Below are 23,961 nucleotides of genomic sequence, written 5' to 3' on the forward strand. Positions count from 1 at the left end.
ATGGGACCGAAGCTTGTTACTCTCATCCAGCCTGGGCATTCTGCAGAGTCACTTAAGCTTCCTCTTCACAAACTTTTGTCTCAGACTTTTACCAGATGTCTGGAGACTCCTTTTGCAATTCCAGCTGTTCCAGGCAAATTAGACTCCAGATATAAAATTCTCTATTGCAAAGGATTTGAGAATTCACAGTTATCTCACCAATCCCTACTTGTGGAGTCATCCTTGAAAAGGTCCCATCCTTCCAAGGTTTATGCTACCATTCCTCCTGGAAGGAAAAGGAAAACTATGGACAAGTTCGGACGTCGCATCTATCAAAATGCCATAATGTCCTCTAAAGTCCTTAATTACAATTTCCATTTATCACCTATTTTGAGTTTCTCATTGCTCTTTTGCCTAAATTTCTCAGTTATTTAGATACTCAAAAGCACTTTGAATTTCAAGAAGTCATAGCTTCTCTATCACAACTCAGATTACATCTACTTCAGTCTTCTTACAATGCCTTTGAGTGGTCTGCCAGGGCGGCTACTTGTTCTGTAGCAATGTACCACCTTGCCTGGCTTCGTACCATTGACATGGATCCTGCCAAACCTACACGCCCTCCTCCTATTTACCAGAGGCGTTTTGCTCCGAGAGCGGCTCCTTACATTTGCCCTCCTCCCAAGAAACATCAGAATCAGAAGCAACAGAAATCTCAACCTTCTGCTGCACCTAAGGCTACGCAGCCTTTTTGACTGTTTAAAACAGAGCATAACCTCCACTGTTCTGTCTCTGAACTATCTTCCCTCTATTGGAAGTTGTCTCCATCATTTTTTATCACATCCAACCTCTGGGTGCTATCAATCATCAGGGAAGGATACTCTCTTCTTTTAACTCAGGTTCCTCCAGAGCTTCCTCCAAGACAGTATCCTTCCAGTCCATCCCAGACCACCCTTCTTCTTCAGAAAGCTCAAGCTCTGCTTCGTCTCCATGCCATCGAACCAGTTCCTTTGGGCAGCAGAACAGGGGTTTTTACTCCCGTTACTTCCTTCTTCTGAAGAAGATAGGCAATCTGTGGCCCATTCTGGATCTCGGGGCTCTCAACAAATTTTTAGTCAAAGAAAAATTTTGCATATTATCCCTTTATCCCCTCCTAGATCAGAATGACTGGTTATGCTCTCTGGATTTCAAGGAGGCTTATACTCATATTCCCATTCATCCGGCCTCCCGCCAATATCTCAGATTTCGGGTGGGGAATCTGCATTATCAATACAGAGCGCTGCCCTTTGGCTTGGCTTCATCTCCCAGAGTGTTCACCAAGTGCCGGTAGTGGTAGCCGCAGCTCTCAGAAACCATGGTCTTCAGGTATTTCCCTACCTGGACGACTGGCTCATCAAAGATTCAACATCTCAAGGGGTTATTGTAGCGACTCAATGGACTACATGGTTCCTACAGAGTTTGAGATTCGAAATCAACTTTCCCAAATCCCAACTTCAACCCTCTCAGAATCTACAATTCATTGGAGCTGTTCTGGATACTATCCAACTCGGAGCATTCCTCCTTCAACTCTGTCATACAGCGTCTTCCTGCTCCTCCATATCAGCAAGACACATGACGGTACTCCTGGGTCACATGGCTTCCACAGTACACGTGACTCCTTTTGCCAGACTTCACCTCAAAATTCCTCAGTGGACCCTGGCATCTCAGTGGACGCAGGTTTGCGACCCACTTTCTCAACACATTACAGTCACTCCTTCATTGAGACAGTCTCACCGCTGGTGGATGCTCTCTTTCAATCTCTCCAGAAGCTTGCTGTTTCAAACGCCCCCTCATCAGAAGGTCCTTACAACAGATTCCTCGACCTACGCTTGGGGCGCTCATCTCGATGGTCTCTGTACTCAAGGCCACTGGACCAGTATGGATTGTCAGTGTCACATCAATCTGTTGGAACTCAGAACGATTTTTAAGGCTCTCAAAGCTTTTCAACATCTTATTCATGACCAGGTAGTCCTCATTTGGACGGACAACCAAGTCACCATGTATTATGTCAACAAACAGGGAGGGACAGGATCTTCCTCTGTTTGTCAAGAAGCTCTGAAGGTTTGGGACTGGGCAATCTGCCACAACACCTTCCTCAAAGCTGTCTACATCCAAGGGGCGAAAAATTGCTTGGCGAACAACTTGAGTCGTCTTCTGCAACCTCACGAATGGACACTCCATTCCTCGCCTCTTCATCATATTTTTTCACAGTGGGGAACGCCTCAGATAGATCTCTTTGCAGCTCCCTCAACCACAAACTGTCTCAGTTCTGCTCCAGGATCTATTCTCCTCATCGCCTCGAGGCAGATGCTTTTCTTCTGGAATGGACGAATCTCTTCCTGTATGCATTCCCTCTCATTCTCAAGACTCTTGTCAAGTTAAAGAACGACCATGCCACCATGATTCTGATTGCTGCTCAGTGGCCGAGACAACCTTGGTACTCCCTTCTACTTCAACTCAGCAGCAAGGAGCCATACCTTTTGCCAGTTTTTCCATCTCTGCTTGCACAGAGTCAGGGATCTCTGCTTTATCCCAACCTGAAGTCTCTACACCTGACAGCTTGGTACCTCTCAACATAACTCCTCTTCAGTTTTCTCAATCTGTAAGAGACATTTTAGAGGCTTCTAGGAAGCCTACCACTAGACAATGCTATCACCAAAAATGGACTAGATTTTCTACGTGTTGTTTTTCTCACGATAAGGAGCCTCAACATTCCTCCTTATCTTCTGTTTTAGACTACCTTTTGCACTTATCCACCTCTGGCCTCAAGTCTACATAGATCGAGTCCATCTCAGTGCAATTGCTGCTTTCCATCAGCCTATTGAAGGAAAACTCATTTCTGCTCATCCGGTGGTTTCCAGATTCATGAAAGGACTTTTCAATGTCAAACCTCCTCTCAAACCACCTCCAGTGGTTTGGGACCTCAATGTTGTTCTTACTCAATTGATGAAGCCTCCATTTGAACCAATGTCTACGGCTCATCTGAAGTATCTCACTTGGAAAGTGGTGTTTCTCATTGCCCTCACTTCTGCTCGAAGAGTCATTGAGCTGCACGCTTTAGTTGCTGATCCACCTTTCACTATGTTCCATCATGACAAGGTGGTTCTCCGTACTCATCCTAAATTCCTGCCTAAAGTAGTTTCGGAATTTCATCTCAACCAATCCATTATTCTTCCAGTGTTCTTTCCAAAGCCTCATTCTCATCCTGGAGAATCAGCTCTTCATACTCTGGACTGTAAACATGCTTTGGCCTTCTATTTGGAATGTACCAAACCACACAGAACTGCTTAACTTTTTGTCTCCTTCGATCCAAGTAAGTTGGGACATCTCTAAGCGAACCATCTCCAACTGGATGGCTGCTTGTATCTCCTTCTGCTATGCCCAGGCTGGATTACCCCTACAGAGTAGAGTCACAGCCCATAAGGTCAGAGCGATGGCAGCTTCAATTGCTTTCCTCAGATCTACACCTATTGAGGAAATTTGCAAGGCTGCTACTTGGTCCTCGGTTCATACTTTCACTTCACACTATTGTATGGATGTTTTCTCCAAACGGGATGGCCATTTTGGCCAGCCAGTATTACAAAATGTATTCTCCTGAATTGCCAACACTCCCACCATCCCATTCTGGTTAGCTTGGAGGTCACCCATATGTGAGAATAGGCTGCCTGCTTGTCCTGGGATAAAGCACAGTTATTTACCGTAACAGGTGTTATCCAGGGACAGCAGGCAGCTATTCTCACAACCCACCCATCTCACCTGGTTGGCTTCTCTGCTAGCTATCTGAACTGAGGAGACGCGCCCTGTGCTGGGTGGGAAGGCACTCGAGCATGCGCGTTGTGGCTGACTCGAAAAGTCTGATTGCGAGGCTTCCGCATCGGGGCTCTGTCGATGATGTCACCCATATGTTAGAATAGCTGCCTGCTGTCCCTGGATAACACCTGTTACGGTAAGTAACTGTGCTATCTAGACATCTGTACTGTAATGGGCTGATGAAAGCAGCCTCCTAATTGGTCATAAATAATGTGTGCTGATTGGACAGTCTTGATCCAGTTTTGAAGCATGATCTGTAAAATTTATATTAGCTATGTTCCAGTATCAACAAAATTGTAAAATTAGAAATAAATGATCTTAAAAAGTTGATTCTAATAACCAAATGTATCCCTTACAATCCTTTAATTTTTTTATTGACCCAATAGATTTGTCTGTGTACCACATTCAAAATCATTTTGCGGTTTTGGTTCAAGCGATTATTTTGTCACATCTGAATTATGCAGATTCCCTGTATATTGGATTAACCGAATTTAGGGCTCCTTTTACTAAGGTCCGCTAACGTTTTTAGCGCACTCTGAAGATTAGCGCATGCAAAACCGCACGATAGGCGAAAATACTAATGCAAGCTCTATGGAGGCGTTAGTGTCTAGTGCGTACGGCATTGTAGCACGCACTACTCCACGTGCTAATGCCCTAATGCACCTTAGTAAAAGGAGCCTTTAATCTTAAGAGGCTACAACTTATTCAGAACACTGCGGCCAAATTAATTTTTTGGAAGACATAAATATGATCATGCCTCTCCATTGTTGAGTTTACTTCATTGGCTTCCTATTTACTGGCAAATTCAATTTAAATGTGCCAATGTAATTTTTTAAATTTTACATGGAATTTTTTCACCTTTATTTCCTTTATCATTTAACTCTCTTCGGTTTCACACTACCAGGAATACACATAAATTTAAATTGCTTTTCCCTTCTGTTAAAGGGATTAAAACCCTAGGTAAATTCTCACATTCCTTAGCCTATTCCTTGGTAAAAGTTTAGAATGATCTTCCCTCGATTATCAGAACGTCATTATCTCTATCACTTTCAGAGATTCTTAACTGAAGACCGATCTAATTTATTGAAAATTTTTCTATTACCTTCATTATTGTTTTATATTATATTCTTTTAAACTTTGTTAACCGGCTCGAGTCCTTGCTGGAATGATCCAGTATATAAGATGGAAATTAGATTAGATTAGATATATTTGACTATAATAATCAACTTTTTATTCTAGCTTGGCTTTAAATTTCTGAGTTTGTTTGTTAAAGTTGCTATGTTGTTTCTCTGTGTAAATCAAGTAATTTTTAAAAAATATATATACCACTTATCAAGGTGCCCTCTATATGTTTCCAACATATTCTTAGTTAACGTTTATTACTAGACTCCCTTTTATCTGTTGCTTTAAGTTACAGTATTTTTCGCACTAGAAGATGCACCTGACTATAAGACGCACCCTAGATTTAAAGGAGGAAAACAAGATTTAAAAAAACCCATTCTAAACCAAATTGTGCACCAAGCTCCCCTCCCTGCCAAGCTCTACACCCAACCTCACACTCCTTGCCAGGTCTGCACCCTGTCTCCCTTTCCAAGCTCTGCACCCTGTCTCCCTTCTCTGCCAGGTTCTGTACCCTGCCCCTCCCCCTCCCCCCTCACCTCTGGTGATCTAGTGGTAGGCTGGGACAGGAGGGATCCGTCCCAGCCGACTAACAATTTTTTTCCTCCCCCCAGCACCTTTTTTAATCCTCCCCCATACCTTTTTATGTTCAAAGAAATAAAAACAGATATAGGAAGAGAAGTACAGTGCCAAAATACAAAGTACGTATCCAAACATAATGAGGAGAGTCAGTATTCTTGTGACTCCACTCCAAGAACAGAACAGAACAGGTGGCACAACAGTAAACCATCAAACATTATGAGATGTAATAACTCACAGACCCCCATAGTAAGTGACTCCCCCCCCTCCGGGTACCAAAACAAACACCCCCCTGGTGGAAGATGACCCAGAGATGAAAGAAAATAGCAGTACTTTAAGATAAATCCTTTTTAAAACACTCCTCCCGCCCGGTCCCCGTAGTACCTTTTTAAATGCCCCTTAAGCCTGGTGATCCAGCGGTGTATCAGCCGGCAGGAGCGTGCCTGACGACAGCCATTCAGAAAGCGGTGCGGGCCCAGGCAGCAGCGCAGAAAGCACATTCCTGTGGGCCAATACACTGCTAGACCACCAGGCTTAAGGGGCATTTAAAAAGGTACTACGGGGACGGAGCGGGGGTGTTTTAAAAGGGCAGGCATGTTTTAAAAAGGTATGGGGGGGGGGGTCGTCTTCGCTGAATAAGACGCAACATTTCTACCCACTTTTGGGTGGGAAAAAAAGTACATCTTATGGAGAGAATAATACGTATTTTAAATTCTTGGAAAGATTTAACTAAAATCCATTATATTTAGTGGTGGAATTTGGTTTACAACATATCACTATGAAACATATATAGTGCTAAAAAAAAATCTTTATTAAGGTCTAAAAATACTGAAAAATAGTCTTATTTTGCATTTGTGTATTACCATACCTTTTCCACAATGTCCACAGGTTTAACATCGATTTTTCTGTTAGAACTTTATATAATACTTAAGATAATACTGTTGATGTATATCTTTGTATTATATGTAGGGTTACCAGATGTCTGGAAAAACCTGAACACGTCTTCTTTTTTTTGAAGACTGTCCGGGTGCCCAGACGGTTTTTCCAAAACGAAGGGGTCTGTCCGGGTTTAGCCAGCTCTCCCGACCTCCCCCCCCCCCCCCCCCCCCCCCGGGCTTGGATGCTGTAATTGAATCTTCAGGCAGCTGGCAGTAGCAAAAGCCTGCTGCTACCGTCTTGCCCCGGTAGCCGCCTCTCTGTAGCGACTTATGTTCTCACTAGGCGGCAGAGGCGGCGGCAGCAGGCTTACCTTATTGCTTCTGCCGGCTGCTCGAAGTCGAAGATTCAACCACAGCGGCCGGGCCCTGGCAAGAGGTAGGTGGGGGAGTTAGTAGCTAGAGAGCAGTGTCGGAGGAGGGAGGAAAGGGGGCTGGAAAAACAGCATGAAGGAAGGGAGGTATACACAAAAATTATTCTTTATCAATAAAAAGTCAAATAGAAATAAATAGGCAGTGGCATCGTAGTAAGGTTTGGACAGCACTTAAAGGGGCTGTTGAAGCACCAGAAAGAGGCTTGGAACACAAACTGAAAGGCTATTGGAGCGTCAGAGAATAAGACTGGAAAGAACTTCAGAAAAACTATTGGAGCACCAGACTGCAGCTTGGAATACACAGAAAGTCAGTGATTGGTTTATACTTGGTGACGTCAAGTGTTATCGCGCATGAACACAAGGGTTTGCTTCACGTGTTTTCTTATGGGAAGTTGTAGAAGAGCTGGGAGCGCGGTAAAAAATAAAAGAAGCGTAAGTTGGTGGGAAAAGTGATCATTTAGTAACTGTGCTGTATGCATCCTTGTGTTAGTCGCTTCCGTGGTGCTAGGGTAATCGGAGTTTTATTGTTTTTTAATTGATGTGGTGCAACCGAACTAATTTAGATGTAGCTAAATATTGTAGTCGTCTTCAATTGCATGCATTTAGGATAGTAGTGAAAAGAGAGTTAGTGTAAGGTGTATCGCTATTTGCAGTCCCTCGTGCTAAAGAGCTGAAATTTGGCAAGATATGTTTTAAATCGTTTTGGTTACGGATAGAAGAAAACATGGGGTCTGTCAAGCTCTAGAGATGCTGTGGTTATGCTTTCTACTCTTTGGGATTCTATTAGGTGCTTGTTACTTGTATCGGCCACTGGAAGCTGAATAGGGCAGCTAATAGCGTCTGACTTAAAGAAGAGCCACGGTCTGACCTAGTTAAACACTTGATCCCAAATCTATTCTTGTGATCCTGCAGCCATTATTTTCATTAGATTGTAACGATTTCAGAAAATAGGTGGGATTTAGTAATAGACTTTCACACTGTAGACTCTTTTTGAAACATACAATACATTCTTGTCCTGTTTGTGCCTAAACACAGGGTAAACAGTGGTAAAGACAGCAGGGCCAAGTACTGTATGATCCATCATAGGTTGCTCAGCAGCCTTGGCAACAGAATGATTGAAGAGGCAAAGAAGCTGGCTGGTTATGCTGCTGTGAATAACCATGTAAAGGTAGGTTATTTGCTGCATGGGTGATCTTGTCCTTGTGCTCTAACCAGAGCATCAACTACAGGGTAGACATTTGGATTATTCACTGTGCACTCTTATAACAGCATTTCAACAAGACTAAGATTTGATCGAACAGCAGTGTGCTCAAATGTCTTTTTTGGAAAAAAATAAATCTAAGTCCAACTTAGATGTTTCTGGCTGAATGTCCAAATTTGGAGGTATAGAAATGGCCATTTTTGAATGGCAAACTGCTGAACGTCCAAATATAATTGTCTTTTGAAATAGTCTACTTAGACTTCTTGGCCACCGTGGACATCTAGGTCGCCAAAGCGTCTAACTTTATACCCCATTTTCGATCAGAAAAACATCCAGGTTGAAAATGTCCTAATCTTGACCATTTGGACGTGGGTGGAGCCAGCATAGTAATGGATTAGCCACATAGACATCCCGACAGCAGTGGAATACCTTATGTCATGGTTATGTAAGAAAGACTACAACTTGGACACCTCATGTGGAAAACAAACTGTCTGGTTTTGTCAGTATCAGAGAATTGCATGCCACCGCTCACAGTGTGTGTTTTAAGAGTCCACACAGCCATCATTACTGAATTAACTAATTGCTAGACAGTCTGGACTGGAGCTCATTCTCTATCTACATACTAGTTGTCTACCCTGGATAGGATTGAGCTGGAAGAATAAATATTGCTTCCCAAAGAGCACCTGCTGCATTCAGGAAAGATTCCCTGTGGTAGAAGCTTCCTGCTGCATGAGGTTGTAGGTTTTCTTATGGCATTTTAGGTAGACTTGCATGCACTGCTTCCTTGGTATGTAAAGCTGTCTCATACATGTTCATTATGAATCCTGAAAACCTGAAGGGATTATGTATCCCTTAAGGACTGGGTGGAAAATCACTGCTGTAGTAAATATGAGTTTCAGGATAGCCGCAGTGAATTTAGTCGGTACGTTGCATACAAAGGAAGCAAGACATACAGATCTGTTTTATGCATATTTGGGATATTGTGAAGCTAAACTAACCGAGGGTACCCAAAGATAGATTTGAGAAACACTGGTTTCAACCAAGTGGAATTCTCTTCCCATTCTCCCACCACTGCTATTAGGGCTTATGAGGAGTTGTAGGTTAGAGTACCCCATTTGCATTTTTATTGCATACTTGTGTTATGGTGTCCTTTAATTTTCATGGTTCTGTGCAGTGGTGCTGCTTGTTTTAACCTTCAAATTTTTCTGCAGCCTAGAACTTGAAAATTGTCAGTTGTTTAGCACAAGGCCCTACATTTGAAACACCATATAATACACTTGGCCTTGGCAGACAGCTTTAAAAAAAAGAAAAAAAAAGTAATATCATCCACCTTCTTTCTAATCTTAGCTCTGAGTGATTTCCAACTTTTTGTGGCAGAAACTCATTATACCTTTTTAAACTTTAAATTTATATTGAAAGCTATAAATAAAACCCCAAAATAAAAATACAGCATGGCAAATTTCTAGAAAACCCTTTGAATTCTACCCCCCCCCCCACCACCACCACCACCACCATCCTCTTCCCTGATTATATTGAGCATTATACCTAGGAGAAGATACATTACTATAGTGGGTCAAGCATTTAAAGACCTTACAATAAAGACCAAGAAGAATGAAAACAATCCATCCTATTCTTGAAGTCTGTAAGTTTCTCCATTGTAACAACAAACTTCAATCTTTCATGCCATCTAGTGGTGAATAATGGAATTAAGGCTTTCCAGTTTGGAGCTACAGAAGAAATCCAGACCTTAAGAGAATGTGGACCCTTAAAATTTACACCATCCAGACCACCTGAGAATCCAGACTACACGTTTTCTCCACCCCCCAACCCCCAAGGTCTAATGTCTTTCAGCACTCCCTGCCATGCCTGTGGCGCTCTTTTGCTCACCTGCATAACCCCTCTGGTGTAAAGTATATTGCCTGTAAAGAGAAGGAAACCTTTCTCTCTGTAATGCTAGCAGTAGCCTTCCGTACAAGTTGCCTCTGGCCTGCATTGCCCTTTCTCTCTGACCAGCCCTGCCCCTTTTGAAAACAGGAAGTTGCATTGTTCCTGTTATGTCCTTATCTATTTCAGTAACTGATGTGAAGTAATCTGTCGCTATATTGTAAGTTTATCTGCTTGAGACTACTCTGGAATAGATTTCCTATTTAGTTTCTTCATTGAAATGGAAGACTACTGTCATCCAATTCTTTCTTGCTTCCTTTTTATTAGGCCCATCTTTCCTTAAAATGTGATGGATTAATACTCGTAATCTTGTTATGTATTTCCTTTATTTTTTTTCTGGCTATAATTTTCTTTAGATTGGAGTATATTTCTGATTCAAGTATATACTTGAACTATTGTAAAATATAAAATATGAATAAAGATAAAATACTTTACACCGGAGGGGTTATGGGAGAGAGCTGCAGGCAAGGCAGGGAGTGTTGAAAGAGACAAGTTTCAAGTTTTATTTAAAATTTGGTATACATGCTTATCAAAAATTTCTAAGGCGATTACAATTCTAAAATGGGGGGACAATAATATACATGGACACCAGACATGGGGGGGGGGGGAGATGCAGGATGCTCAGGCCCCTGGGCCCCCTCCTTTCGGCTCTCTACATCTGCAGAGCCAATTCGAGAGAGATGCTGGATGGGGCAAAGAGACACTGTGTGTTTTGATAAATGAAATATTCTGTATTTATTAATGAATAAATCAACAAAATTTGTCTGTCCAACTCTTTATTCTTCCTTAAATTTGAATTTTAAAAGTACTTCTTGAGAATCCAGAAAATCCAGACTGACCTGATTCCTGAGCAGTCTGGATTTTTGGAGTTCTACTGGATCAAACAGATATGTAAATCCAATAGTTCAATAAGCACAGGTCTTTGGTGAGCTCAATATTGAAATCCAGGATAAGTTCAGATTAAATATGAGTCCATAAAAGCCAAGTGGTCGATCAATTCCAGCACAGATATAAAAGGGTACCTATTTCCCTTCATTGCCTCCAACACAGCGCAACCTGAAGGAAGATGAGCTTATTGTGCTAATGGATTTTGCTGAAAATTATTCATTTAGAAACATAGAAACATAGAAATAGACGGCAGATAAGGGCCACGGCCCATCTAGTCTGCCCACCCCAATGACCCTCCCTACATGACTCTGCGAATAGATCCCACATGTCTATCCCATTTGGCACGCTGCTGGCCTCAATGACCTGAAGTGGAAGACTGTTCCAGCGATCAACCACCCTTTCAGTGAAGAAGAACTTCCTAGTGTCACCGTGCAGTTTCCCGCCCCTGATTTTCCACGGATGCCCCCTTGTTGCTGCGGGACCCTTGAAAAAGAAGATATCTTCTTTCCACCTCGATGCGGCCCGTGAGATACTTGAATGTCTCGATCATATCTCCCCTCTCTCTACGTTCCTTGAGTGAGTAGAGCTGTAACATCCCTAGCCGCTCCTCGTATGGGAGATCCTTGAGTCCCGAGACCATCCGGGTGGCCATTCTCTGGACCGATTCCAGTCTCAGCACATCCTTACGGTAATGCGGCCTCCAGAATTGCACACAGTATTCCAGGTGCGGTCTCACCATGGATCTATACAACGGCATAATGACTTCAGGTTTACGGCTGACGAAAATCCTGCGTATGCAACCTAAGATTTGCCTTGCTTTGGAGGAAGCTTACTTCACTTGATTTGCAGTCTTCATGTCTTCACTGACGATCACCCCTAAATCTCGTTCTGCTTCAGTTCTTGTTAGGATCTTGCCATTAAAGGGTGTAAGTTGTTCAAGACTCAGTGCAAGGTTTCTATTGGGATAATAGGCAACACTTCATCCATTTGTTGTCTATTTCCATCAAAATCAAGAGTTGTACTTTGAATTTTTGTGTTATCAGTGATTGCCTGTGCCATGATACAATCGCTGTGCATTTTGTCATGAAAGAATTAATCAAGTATATGAAGGCAATGTTTGCTCAAATACGCCACACCCACTACTTTAGTGATGGCTCTAGTGCTCAGTACAAAAATGTCAAAAATTTTCTTAATTTGTGCCATCATAAAAGAGATTTTGGAATGACTGCTGAATGGAGGGGTTTTTTTTTGCTACAAGTCACGGAAAATCACCATGCGATGACATTGGAGGTACAACAAAGCACTTAGCAGCTAGAGCAAGCTTGCAGCATCCACTTGAATGCCAGATTCTTATGCCTGAAGATCTTTTTAACTGTTGCAATTAAAGTATTCATGGAGGTAAATTTGCTTTCATTAGCAAAGAGCAAATTGAACAAGAAAAAAACATTGCAAGAGGAAAGATTCCAACATGGCCACTCTAGCAGAAACAAGAGAAAATCATCATTTTTTTGCTAATCAGTAAAATGACAGTTCAGGTCAGCAGAGTTTCAAATGATGCAACAACATTTTTTAACCAAGATGACAATGATAAAAAAGGAATTCTAGTAGAAGGCCTTCAGCCAGGGTAATATATTACTTGTATTTATGACAAAGAATGGTGGATTGGAAACATATTTGAAACCTCCACTGAAAGGAGAGATGCCTTAATGGCCCAACAAGTTCATTTTACTGACCTTCAAGAAGTGATACTTGCTGGGTTCCAGAGCAGCATATCATTGCAGTTACTGTATATACTCGAATATAAGTTGATCCAAATATAAGTCGAGACCCCCAGTTTTCCTCACAAAAAGGAGGAAAAATGGTTGACTTGAATATAAGTCGGGCGGCTTAATATTCAAGTGACCTGCCTGCCAGGTTCTGCACTCAGCCCCTATCCCTGCCAAGTTCTGCACCCAGTCCCCCCTTTCCTCCCTGCCCTGCACTCAGTCCCATTCCCTACCAGGCTGTGAACCAAGCCCCCCTCCCTGCCAGACTCTGAACACTGTCCCACCTTCCTTCCCTGTACCCTCTTCCCCCTAAAAAGAGTCAACATCATCAGTGATGTCTCAATGGCTTGATTGTCCCGTACTCCCCTCTGCCCTCCAACCCAGCCAGCAGATTATGGTAACCATTCCCCTTAATTTAAACCACCTAGTGGTAGGCTGGGACAGGAGGGATCCCTCCCGTCTCCTGCCCCAGCCGACATTAATAATTACCACCCTCCCTCGCGTACCTGTTCCCTGGTGGTCCAGCATGTATGCGCTGAAATCCTCCTTTGTAAACGTAGTAGTCAGTGGCGCAACCGGGCCGGCACGCAGAAGCAAACTTTTTGTGCTCCTGGCCAGCCCTGCACCGCTCCTTGATAGGCTACTGCGAGAACCGCAAAGCCCGCGAGAACTTGCGGCAGCCTATCAAGGAGCGGTGCAGGGCCAGCCGGGAGCACGAAAAGCTCGCTCTTGCGTGCCGGCCCGGGTGCGCTGCTAACTACATTTACAAAGGAGGATTTCAGCGCATACATGCTGGACCACCAGGGAACAGGTATGCGAGGGAGGGAAGGAGGGAGGGTGGTAATTACTAGTATCGGCCTGGGCAGGAGACGGGAGGGATCCCTCCTGTCCCGGCCTAAGGCAGGCCTGCAGAAAGTCCGGGAGGGTTTCGAGTGGTCACTGGGAGATGACCCAAATATAAACCTGGACCCCTATTTTTGGGCCAATTTTTTGGCCCCCAAATCCCGGTTTATATTCGAGTATATACGGTACTCCAGCTCCATCAGTGACGGCAGTATAGTTTTCCTGAAATTAATCAGTTGCAGATTAATGAAGCCTCACAAAAGTTCAAATAGTCCAGATATTACATGTTTGGGATTCAATGGAAAAGAAAATCACAATCTGGTTTTATGAGCAGCTAAAAATAACATTTTATTCAGTGTGGTGCATGCTATCAGAACCCAGTAAAGGGGGTCTAGCTCAGTGACAATTGCAACTAAGGATTTGATATTTTGGGAAACTTTTTTTTTTTTTTTAAATGCTATGCTAGTTCTGCATATATATAAAATCTGAGAAATAATGGTGGGGGTTTATTTTAGACCACTTGCTATGAAATGACCCATGAATATTTTTGGACAACGGATAACCCAAACACACATTATATAAAAATGTTGCTGCAGGATCCTGTGCCCTACAAGTATTCCTTGCACAGTAAATTAATCCAGATGGGAAGCACCACTTATATTGAATATGCTCGGATTTTATAAAAGTAGCGATGACTGAATTTGCGCCTTTCTGAAGAGTTACTGAGGAGAGATCAGTCAGTCGACACTCCTTTCCATCTTAGATTCTTTTTAGTGCAAGTGATAAGATTTGGTCCTTCAGAGAAAAATCATGCTACAGATGACAATGGGGTCCTTTTTACTAAGGCGCGCTAGCCATTTTAGTGCGTTCTCTACTCGAGCCTATGTGCTCGATCAATTTTGATATTAATAGCAGACTTGACTTTATTAGCGCCACCCAGACCTACAAACATCCTGTTATTAAATGCTTATTTCCTATGGTACACATATGACTGATATTTTAAGGTGAGACCTATTTTCAAAGTCCTCCACTTTATCCCACAGTGTCTATAAGATTTTGCTGATAGTATGGCTTGAAGTTCGCAGCGCATCTACCTGGTTCTCGCAGTGTACCACGGGTTTGCTCCATTTATTCCTGGCTTTCTTATAGGCATCCGGTCTCCTGTTTGATATCATCAGTGCTGTTTTTGATGGCTTGTTGCATCTTTATGAATCTGCCGAGTTTGCACAAGTGACTAGACAGCCTAGGATGTACCACATCGGTACAGCAATCTTTTTTAGATAGAATTAGCACCATTTTGGTTACACACAATCAGCTTGAGAAAGAAAACTGCCAAGCTCCTAAGGGCAAGTAATTCTGCTTTCTATACGAAACACTGCAAACGTGTTCCCTAGAGCACTGTTCTTCAACCGCCGAAATTTCCTGCCGGTCTACAGGGCCAGCACGTGGGTCAGGCCCAAAACAGTGTTCTTCAACCACCAATCCACAGTGTGATCGATGCGGCATTATCTTTGAGCCAGCTCCCTCTTCCTCACTGATTCAGTGCACAAAGCCACAGGCAGTGGCTCCTATGCGTGTCCTGCGCCTGAACCGGAAGCCTTCTCTCTGACGTTGCAACGTCAGAGGAAAGGCTTCCAGATGAGGTACGGGACGTGCAAGGAGCTGCTGCCCACAGATTTGTGCACTGCATCAGTGAGGAAGAGGGAGCCGGCCTGAAGATAACACTGGGGGCAGCATAAAATGGCCAGGCAGGAGCAGGCCAGAAGGTAAGGCATAGCATGGAGGGAGGGAGACAACAAAGGTAGGGGGGAATGATTTTATTTTTTTATTTAGTGATTGAATTAGGTCAATTTTAAGAATTTACATCTGCTGTCAGCGTGCTTTGTGTAGTTTAATTTTGTGGTTAACCATTATGTGTTGTTAATAAGATTATATTGTGTATCTGTGAAAAATGAATGGAAAAAATAGTGTTAGTACTATTATGGGGGCGGGTTCTGGCCCACGACTTAGCCCAGTGTTCTTGAACCGCCAGTCCACAAAATAATTATTTTATTTCTGCCGGTCCATAGGTGTAAAAAGGTTGAACACTGCTCTAGAGGTCAGATCACTACAATATATTGATATAGTGTAGATAAATGAGTTGAGTGATATTGACTGTGCTGGGACAGAGGCTTGGGATCAAGAGCTCATTATACCCGAAGCAAAGAGTTTACAATCAAAGTGGGAGCTGAAATAATGCTTATACCCTTGGCCACAAGGACTGTTAGTGGGATTTAAAACTTGTCTCCCTGCTTTGCAGCCCATTTTTTTGTCCACTGTGGTAGTCCTTTCCAATTTGTGATCCAATCTCTCAAAAACGAAGGGCAGACAAATCTTCCTCTCCACCTGCAGATAATGGAGAAGGGGATCACAAACAGATCGGAGAAGGTTATCATGCCGGTGTACTGGGCCATGGTGCACCCCCTCCTGGAATACTGCATCCAACATTGGTCGCCATACATGAAAAAGGTCATAGTACTACTTGAAAGGGTCCAGAAAAGAGCAACAAAAATGGTTAAGGGGCTGGAGGAGTTGCCATACAGCGAGAGGCTAGAGAAACTGGGCCTCTTCTCCCTTGAAAAAAGGAGTTTGAGAGGGGACATGATCGAAACATTCAAGATAATGAAGGGAATAGACTTAGTAGAGAAAGAGATATTGTTTACCCTCTCCAAGGTACAGAGAACGAGAGGGCACTCACTAAAGTTAAAAGGGGATAGATTCAGTACAAAAGTAGGGAAGTTCTTCTTCATCCAGAGAGTAGTAGAAATCTGGAATGCTCTTCCAGAGGCCGTTATAGGTGAAAGCATCCTCCAGGGATTCAAGACAAGGTTAGACAAGTTCCTGCTGAACCAGAACATACGCAGGTAAGGCTAGACTCAAATAGGGCACTGGTCTTTGATCTAAGGGCTGCCGCGTGAGCAGATTGCTGGGCACGATGAACCACTGGCCTGACCCAGCAGCGGCAATTCTTATGTTCTTTTCTGCTTTCCAGGAGCTCTTCTTAAAATTGGTCTGTGTTCATTTTAAAGGATGCTACTATATTTCAAATATGCTTAATTTAGTCCCCCCCCCCCTTTTTTACAAAGCAGCACAAGCCCTGAAGCCCTTTAAATCCCTATGGGCTTCAGGGCATTTACTGCACTTGCTTTTGCTAAAATGCTTTGTAAAAGGGGACCTTAGAAAGTGTGACAGTTCAGCTCTATCATTGCAACTGGGAAGATGCTGAAGGTAAAGGATAAGAAGTAAAGAACTGCTGGTATACGGCAGATTGGGGCTGTATTGTTCCTCATTGCTAAGTGTCCAGGAAAGGTGGAGTTAGGAAATTTAAAAAAAAAAGTCTAATCACATTGGTGCTTCTGGTAACATGCTATAAAAAAAATTGGTCTTTTTCTGTTTGCAGAATAATCAAGCCCTTGGTATTGGAAGTGGCTCCACAATTGTCCACGCTGTACATCGACTAGGTAGGCTGTCAACAGATTCACAGGTGCTTATTTGCCAGATATGAAGCCCTACTGCTGTTGCAAAGAAATGAGAATGTGCTGTGTATCAGCCAGAAGGACTTCTGTGTGCTAGTGTAGCTGCTCAGCCTTTATAGAAGTATCACAGGTCAGATGCAGTCTGATTCTCTCTGGGAATTTGCACTGAAATTCTAAGCAAACAAACCAAAAAACTGCAGACTTTGTACACGATGCAGGCAGACTTTATTATGACAAGTAATTCTGTGATTAAAAACCTTTTTACCAGGTGAGGGACCCAACACGGTCCGTGTTTCGGACTAACCTTCGTCAGGGGTCCACTTTTGATAAAAAGGAAAATTTATCAAAAGAAAAGAGCCTTGGACAAATAAACTGCTTTTATGCCCTGACTCTCTGTTCAGCCTCCTTCTCATCCCCCACCTACAACAAATCAACGAACACCCCTCTCTGCCCCGGAAGTTTATTTGTCCAAGGCTCTTTTCTTTTGATAAATTTTCCTTTTTATCAAAAGTGGACCCCTGACGAAGGTTAGTCCGAAACACGGACCGTGTTGGGTCCCTCACCTGGTAAAAAGGTTTTTAATCACAGAATTACTTGTCATAATAAAGTCTGCCTGCATCGTGTACAAAGTCTGCAGTTTTTTGTTTTGTTTGCTCTGGATTGTTTTTTACTGCAGACTTTTGGACCCTGGTTTTTTCCATTGTTTTGGTTTGTTGCACTGAAATTCTAAGCCTATTAACTTTTATCCTCTCTTTTCCTGTAGAGCATATACAGTCTTGTCTTATATTTTTATGCTTTTACTGATTTTGTTCTTTGTGCACCACCTTGAATGTTACTGAAGATAAAGTGACAAATCTATTAAAAGCTTTTAGCAAGTTCCCATAGCGCCAAACTACTATATAATAAGACTGGCAGGGCACAGTGCTGCTAAGGTTTTCCATTCTGCACCTAAAGAATTTTCAGCAAATTAGTTTTCAAGATTTCCGTAGCAAAGTATATCTATATTTCTATAGTTTTTATAATCAGGTAAATTTTGATCATCTCTGGTCACTGTGAAAATCAGACCTGCTGAAGGATCTCAAAAGACTGAATTGGAATACTCCCCCTGATTTTGTTCCAGAATCCGTTACTATTAAAATTTTATTTCCATGCTGACAGTTCCCATCTGTTATTGTCCCCTAGCCTTTGAGTTCTGAATGAAATGTGAAAAAGTTGTATTTTGTCTTCCGTATTCTATGTGATAGTTTGCATGCACACATTAAGGTCATAATACTGTGAGCTAAACTTGTCAATTGATGTAAGGGAAGCAGAAGCCATAATTATGCAAAATTTTAAAATTGTTTCAACGCACATTCTCTGAACAGAAGTATTTTCAAGTACTATGTTGGATTATTTCTTGTAAGATGTGCTTTTTATAAGGTATATATTTCTTTTTACAGCTGAACGAGTAAAGCAGGAAAATTTGAATGTGGTGTGTGTTCCTACGTCATTTCAGGTAGGACTTCCCCTGCCTCATATGTGCCATGACCCCAACTACTTTCTGCCCTTCAGGCTTGGCTATAGCAGTTAAACCCTTATAATTGGTGATATCAAAAATCATATTGGAATTGAAGAAAACACAAGGATATGGACAGGATGTTTAAGTGTGGAGGAGCAAGTTTAGAGCTTGGGATCAAGTAAAATATGCAGTGTTACCTGCCCAGACCTTGGCATTGTAAGCTTGCTTTTTTTTGTCCAGTCTACCCATATTTCATTACCTATAAATGAAGATGTTACATCTATTGTTTTAAATGATAAAGTCTATAGCATCCAGCCAACCATAAAGATACTTGGTGTAATTCTAGATCGTGCCCTTACCATGAAAAATCAGGTTGACTCGTTGGTTCGAAAGGGTTTTTATACTCTATGGAAACTAAGAACTATTGGAGCGTATTTTGATATTAACTCCTTTCAATTGTTAGTTGAATCATTGGTCCTTAGTTAGTTAGATTATTGTAATATTGTTCATCTTGCTGGTACTCAAAAAAATCTTCAAAGATGGTTTTATAATTCAGAATGCAGCAGTCAGACTGATTTTTAGTTTAAAGAAGTACGACCATGTTACTGATTTCTGTCGCCGATTGCACTGGCTTCCAGTTGAGACACAGGTTAAATTTAAGTTTGGCTGTATTTGTTTTAAGGCACTAACAGGTTTAATTCCAGAGTATCTTATGGAATCTTTCATTATTACAAATTCGAAACATTCTAGAAAATCTTATTCATTATTTTCATTTCCTTCTGTAAAGGGATGTAAATATAAGAAATTTCAGGAACAATTGCTGTCTTTTCAGGCAGTCTTATGGACTAGGGATTTAACTCACATATTCGCATTTTCAAATTCATATCAACAATTTTGACGTGCCTTAAAGACATATCTTTTTAGGGAATCTTTCGGAAGTTAGATATTGGATGTTTATTCATTTGTATTACTTGTCTTTGTGAACAGCATAGAACTTAATGGTATTTGCGGTATACAAGTGAGTTTTTATATTTGTTACCTTTTTTTCTTTTCCCTTCTCAAATTTGTATTCTTCCTTCATATTAACTGTGCTGGGACAGAGACTTACCGTATTTTCATGCAAATAACGTGCGCGTTATACACAATTTTACAAACCGTGCATAACCGTGCGCATTATACGTGTGAGCGCGTTTTACAACTTTTTTTTTCAATCCGATCCGGCATCCTCCCCCCCCCGCTCGCATCACCCCCCCTCCCCCGCGATCCTACATCCCCCCCCAGCACCGCAAAACATCTCTTACCTGATTGGGCACCGGCATCAGCACCAATGCACAGGATGTGCCAGTGCCCGAAGATCCTCCCTCGTTGGTTTGGGCTGGGCGGTGCGGTGCGGGAGAGATCCTCCTTCTTCCTGCGCCGGGCTGGACTAGGCTTTGAGCATTTGCGCATGCTCAAAGCCTTCTGGTCTCGCTCTCTCCAAGATAATCTCGGAGAGAGCGAGACCAGAAGGCTTTGAGCATGAGCAAATGCTCAAAGCCTAGTCCATCCCGGCGCAGGAAGAAGGAGGATCTCTCCCGCACCGCACCGCCCAGCCCAGCCCAGCCCAAACCAACAAGGGAGGATCTTCGGGCACTGGCACTGGCATATCCTGTGCATTGGTGCCGGTGCCCAATCGGGTAAGAGATGTTTTGCGGTGCTGGGGGGGGATGTAGGATCGCGGGGGAGGAGGGGGTGACGCGAGCGGGGGGGGGGAGAATGCCGGTTCGCAGGGGGGATGCCGGATCGGATTGAAAAAAAAAAGTTGTAAAATGCGGGTAAGCGAGCGGGGGGGAGGATGCCGGTTCGGAGTAGGCAGGAGGAGGTTTTAGCATGCGCGGTATACGCGTGTGCGTGCTATATTAAATTTTTTTTTACATAAATTTGTGTTCCCCGCACGCTATACCAGCGTGCGCGTTTTACACGGGTGCACAGTATATGGGTGAAAATACGGTAGTTTTAGACTGTCATCCTGGACACTGACATCGCGTCCTTCCTTGGGATCAAGAACTCATTATACCTGAAGCAGAGTTTACAATCCAAGTGGGTGCTGCAACAATGCTTACCCATGGTCACAAGGACTCTTAGTGGGATTTAAAACTTGTCTCCCTGATTTGCAGACCATTTTTTTCTCCAATTTGATCAGTTTCACAACAGTGTAGGGCAGACAAATCTTCCTCTCCACCTGCAGATACTGTAGACTTTTCTGCGCTCCAGGAGCTCTTCTTGAAATTGGTGCGTATTCATTTTAAATGATGCTGCCATAGAGCCCAGTAGACCCATTCAGGAAAGGCAGAACATCTGGATTATGTGCAACTATGTAAAATGTGTCGCACTAGTTCACACAATAGGTTCCATATTTGGAGATAAGCCTACCCAGCTAATAATGGTTTATTGACTTTTCCTCCAGGAACTTGTCTAAACTGTTCTTTAAACACAAATATGCTGACCACATCTTCAGCAACAACTTCTGTAATGTAATTTTGTAGTGAGTGAAAACTTACTTTATTCAATTCGTACTGGATTGCCTTTGGTAGAAACCTGCTGCTGATGTCAAATCCTTCAAACAGTGGATGAAGTTTACAACAATGCTATTTCTAATTTTTGTCCTAAACATTGTTTTGTAGGCACGTCAGCTAATTTTGCAGAATGGACTGACCCTCACTGACTTGGACAGACATCCTGAGGTGAGAGGAACTACTTTTTCTGGTTGCAAACTACCAAAACAATAACCCTCCCATAATTATATTTTTGCTTTTTATTTGCTTATCAAAAAGCAGTGTTTTGCTGTGATTTAGCATCAAGAGTCTTCCTTTCCCATGATTTTCATTCTCATCAAGCTCTTCTTCTATCATTACAATGATACCTTCTTCTGTGTTATCTCTAGTCAGAGGTATTTCAGGTGCACAAGGAGTATTCATCAAGCAAAGCAACATTTACATATACTACACAAACCCCTTAGCATGACTCTTTGCCTTTAAATTGGTTATAAAAGAGAGAAACATAATTGGTAGCCTATCCTGCCTGTCCGTTTGAACCAACTACTAAGTTGTACAATCCCTTTTTCTCCATTAAAAGGCCCTACCCTAAAAATGATCACTTTTTTGTGCATTGGGAAGCCATGTTATAACATCAGTTGCTCTGCTAGTTTGCATGCCATTTCAGTATTAATGAGCTTATGTGCATGGTCGGATCGGAGAATGAGCAATTGTGCAGAAAACCATATGGTGAGCCATTTCTGCATTGGGTCGGTAAAGGCGATCGTCGTTAAACCAGTCAAAATTTGCCTGTTTTCTGTATAAGGTATTGCATGGAATGATGCCGCCATACAAGGTGGACCATTTTGATTTTGCCCCTTTTGTATCAGTTACAAGGAGCTCAATTGCTTTGGTACAAACTGAAGAAGGGAGCTGTACTCCACTAGTGAAAGAGGAGGAGCTGAAAGATGTGATTGACACCCTTTTGCAAATGGTTTGCGAACATGGATTGATCACCTAATGTATGGGACTCCTGTGTATATTAACAGAAACAAGATTATCTAGGTAAGAACCTAATCTTTCATTATTGATGGGGAGGCACTTTGGGGGGGGGGGAATTTGAGGGAGCTTGATGTGAGAAAAGTAGTAGTGGGAGTGGGGTTGGACTAGTTGGCATAGATTTGAAAGAAGAGAGCATCTTGGGAGTGGTGGAGCAGTTTCAGGGGGTTAGACAGTTATGGGGGAGTAATTTGGTAGGAAAATTGCAAGAGATTATTTTTTGGGGGTAGTGGAACAGTTCTGTTTAGTTTTGGGAGTTAGGGGCAGTTTTGGGATTGATGGACTAGGGAACAGGTTAGAAAACAGAGGAAAGGCAATTTGAAAGGAGCAATTCCCTAATTTCTGTGGTCAAATTTTATGAAAGTTTCTAGGCTACCGAAACTAAAACTGTTTCTCTTACAGAAATGCATTGGGACGGGATATTATTTCCTTGGAACCCCTGAATCTGTCTTATTTTTGAAACGTATGTGTTTTCACCATTTTTTCCCCCCATGCTAAATTTCATAACCATTTTTGTTAAATTTTTAGGACATTATTATTCCCTCAGACATTGTTAACCCCCTTTTTGTCTTTCCAAACTTGGAAAGAACTGTACAAAATGATTAAGTTGTAACAAACAGAATATTTGTGAATCAAGAGTTATGGGGCAGCTTCATATATATATAGGTCTTTCTTTTTTTGGCTTCTGGGTTGATTCAATTTTTGAATCTTTCTGTGCGGAATCGACATCAAGAGATTTCGGAAGCATAATTTTTGCAGCTGGGGCTGTCGGTGATCTCGTGTCCGGGCACCCCCTCAAAAAAAAAAAAGATAGGTCTAAAGAGATGCTTAGCAGTAAGAGGATGGTGAATATTCAGTCTGAGAAACTAGCCTGTGCAGAGTCCTCTGCATTAGTGAATGTGGAGTTGTTCTTCAGGACCAATCAGCAAGAACAAGGCAACATTGTAAGCATGATTTTATAAAGTCAGGTATGTACTAATTTCATAAAATGCTAGTATAGGTGTGAAAGAACGTGTACATGTAGGCAGGAGCACTTTTGCCAGCTTGAGGGCTGGTGTGTACTTTCCACAAGTAAGTGCTTAAATTAAGGAACTTTTTATCATTTACATGTGTTAAGTGCAGATTCTGTCGACGTTTCGCCCCGTGCACGTGTGCCGTGAACATATGCTCCCTGAAACTTGCATGTGCGCTTTCACACTAGTTGGTATTTTATAAGAGGTCATTAACACACTTTCGAAGCACCTACAAGTAGGTGGCGCCTTATATAATTTACCTCCTGTCTGACAGATTTCCTCTCTTAGCTGCACTCACATGTGCTCTCTCTTTATGTGCAGTTGGATGTTGCCATCGATGGAGCAGATGAAGTGGATTCTGATCTGAATCTTATCAAGGGTGGAGGGTGAGTGACCTTGCTGCCCTGCCTTGGGAACTGAGATGTTAGGATGTGCTTATTGACTCTAAAAGAATGTCTGAACTGTATTGACCCCCTGGGGGAGGGTATCATCTGGCAGATAATGCCACGGGTTTATAAAATATAAGACTCTGGTGAGACCTCATTTACAATATTGTGTACAATTTTGGAGGCCGCACCTTCAAAAAGATATAAAAAGGATGGAGTCGGTCCAGAGGAAGGCTACTAAAATGGTGTGTGGGCGTCGTGATAAGGCGCATGGGGACAGACTTAAAGATCTCAATCTGTATACTTTGGAGGAAAGGCGGGAGAGGGGAGATATATAAGAGTCGTTTAAATACCTACATAATATAAATGTGCATGATAAAGTTAAGAGGTGATAGGCTCCGGAGTAATCTGAGGAAATATTTTTTACAGAAAGGGTGGTAAATGCGTGGAACAGTCTCCCAGAAGAGGTGGTGGAAACGGAGACTGTGTCTGAATTCAAGAGG

At 42.4% G+C, this 23,961-nt stretch overlaps 1 protein-coding gene and 1 pseudogene across 7 annotated transcripts in view; both read left to right on the forward strand.

Annotated features, from left to right (window-relative positions):
* Nucleotides 1-23,961, forward strand: part of RPIA (ribose 5-phosphate isomerase A) — a 63,350-nt gene that overhangs the window by 3,235 nt on the left and 36,154 nt on the right. For 2 of the 7 annotated variants that reach the window (XR_004540139.1, XM_033952339.1), the window contains exons 1-6: nucleotides 7,151-7,264; nucleotides 7,868-8,000; nucleotides 16,914-16,974; nucleotides 18,429-18,484; nucleotides 21,151-21,210; nucleotides 23,394-23,458. Coding sequence is in view for 6 of the 7 variants with exons in the window: in XM_033952339.1 (XP_033808230.1) it covers nucleotides 7,905-8,000; nucleotides 16,914-16,974; nucleotides 18,429-18,484; nucleotides 21,151-21,210; nucleotides 23,394-23,458 (338 nt within the window). In the remaining variant the exon portion in view is untranslated. Of the gene's footprint in view, nucleotides 1-5,945; nucleotides 6,077-7,150; nucleotides 7,265-7,322; nucleotides 7,342-7,867; nucleotides 8,001-16,913; nucleotides 16,975-18,428; nucleotides 18,485-21,150; nucleotides 21,211-23,393; nucleotides 23,459-23,961 lie in introns of those variants that run through there. The other 5 variants (XM_033952360.1, XM_033952367.1, XM_033952351.1 and 2 more) reach the window with 4 other exon arrangements.
* On the forward strand, nucleotides 22,674-22,854 carry LOC117352840 (annotated as a pseudogene).

The sequence above is a fragment of the Geotrypetes seraphini genome, chromosome 1, assembly GCF_902459505.1.
Source record: "Geotrypetes seraphini chromosome 1, aGeoSer1.1, whole genome shotgun sequence".
NCBI lineage: Eukaryota > Metazoa > Chordata > Amphibia > Gymnophiona > Dermophiidae > Geotrypetes > Geotrypetes seraphini.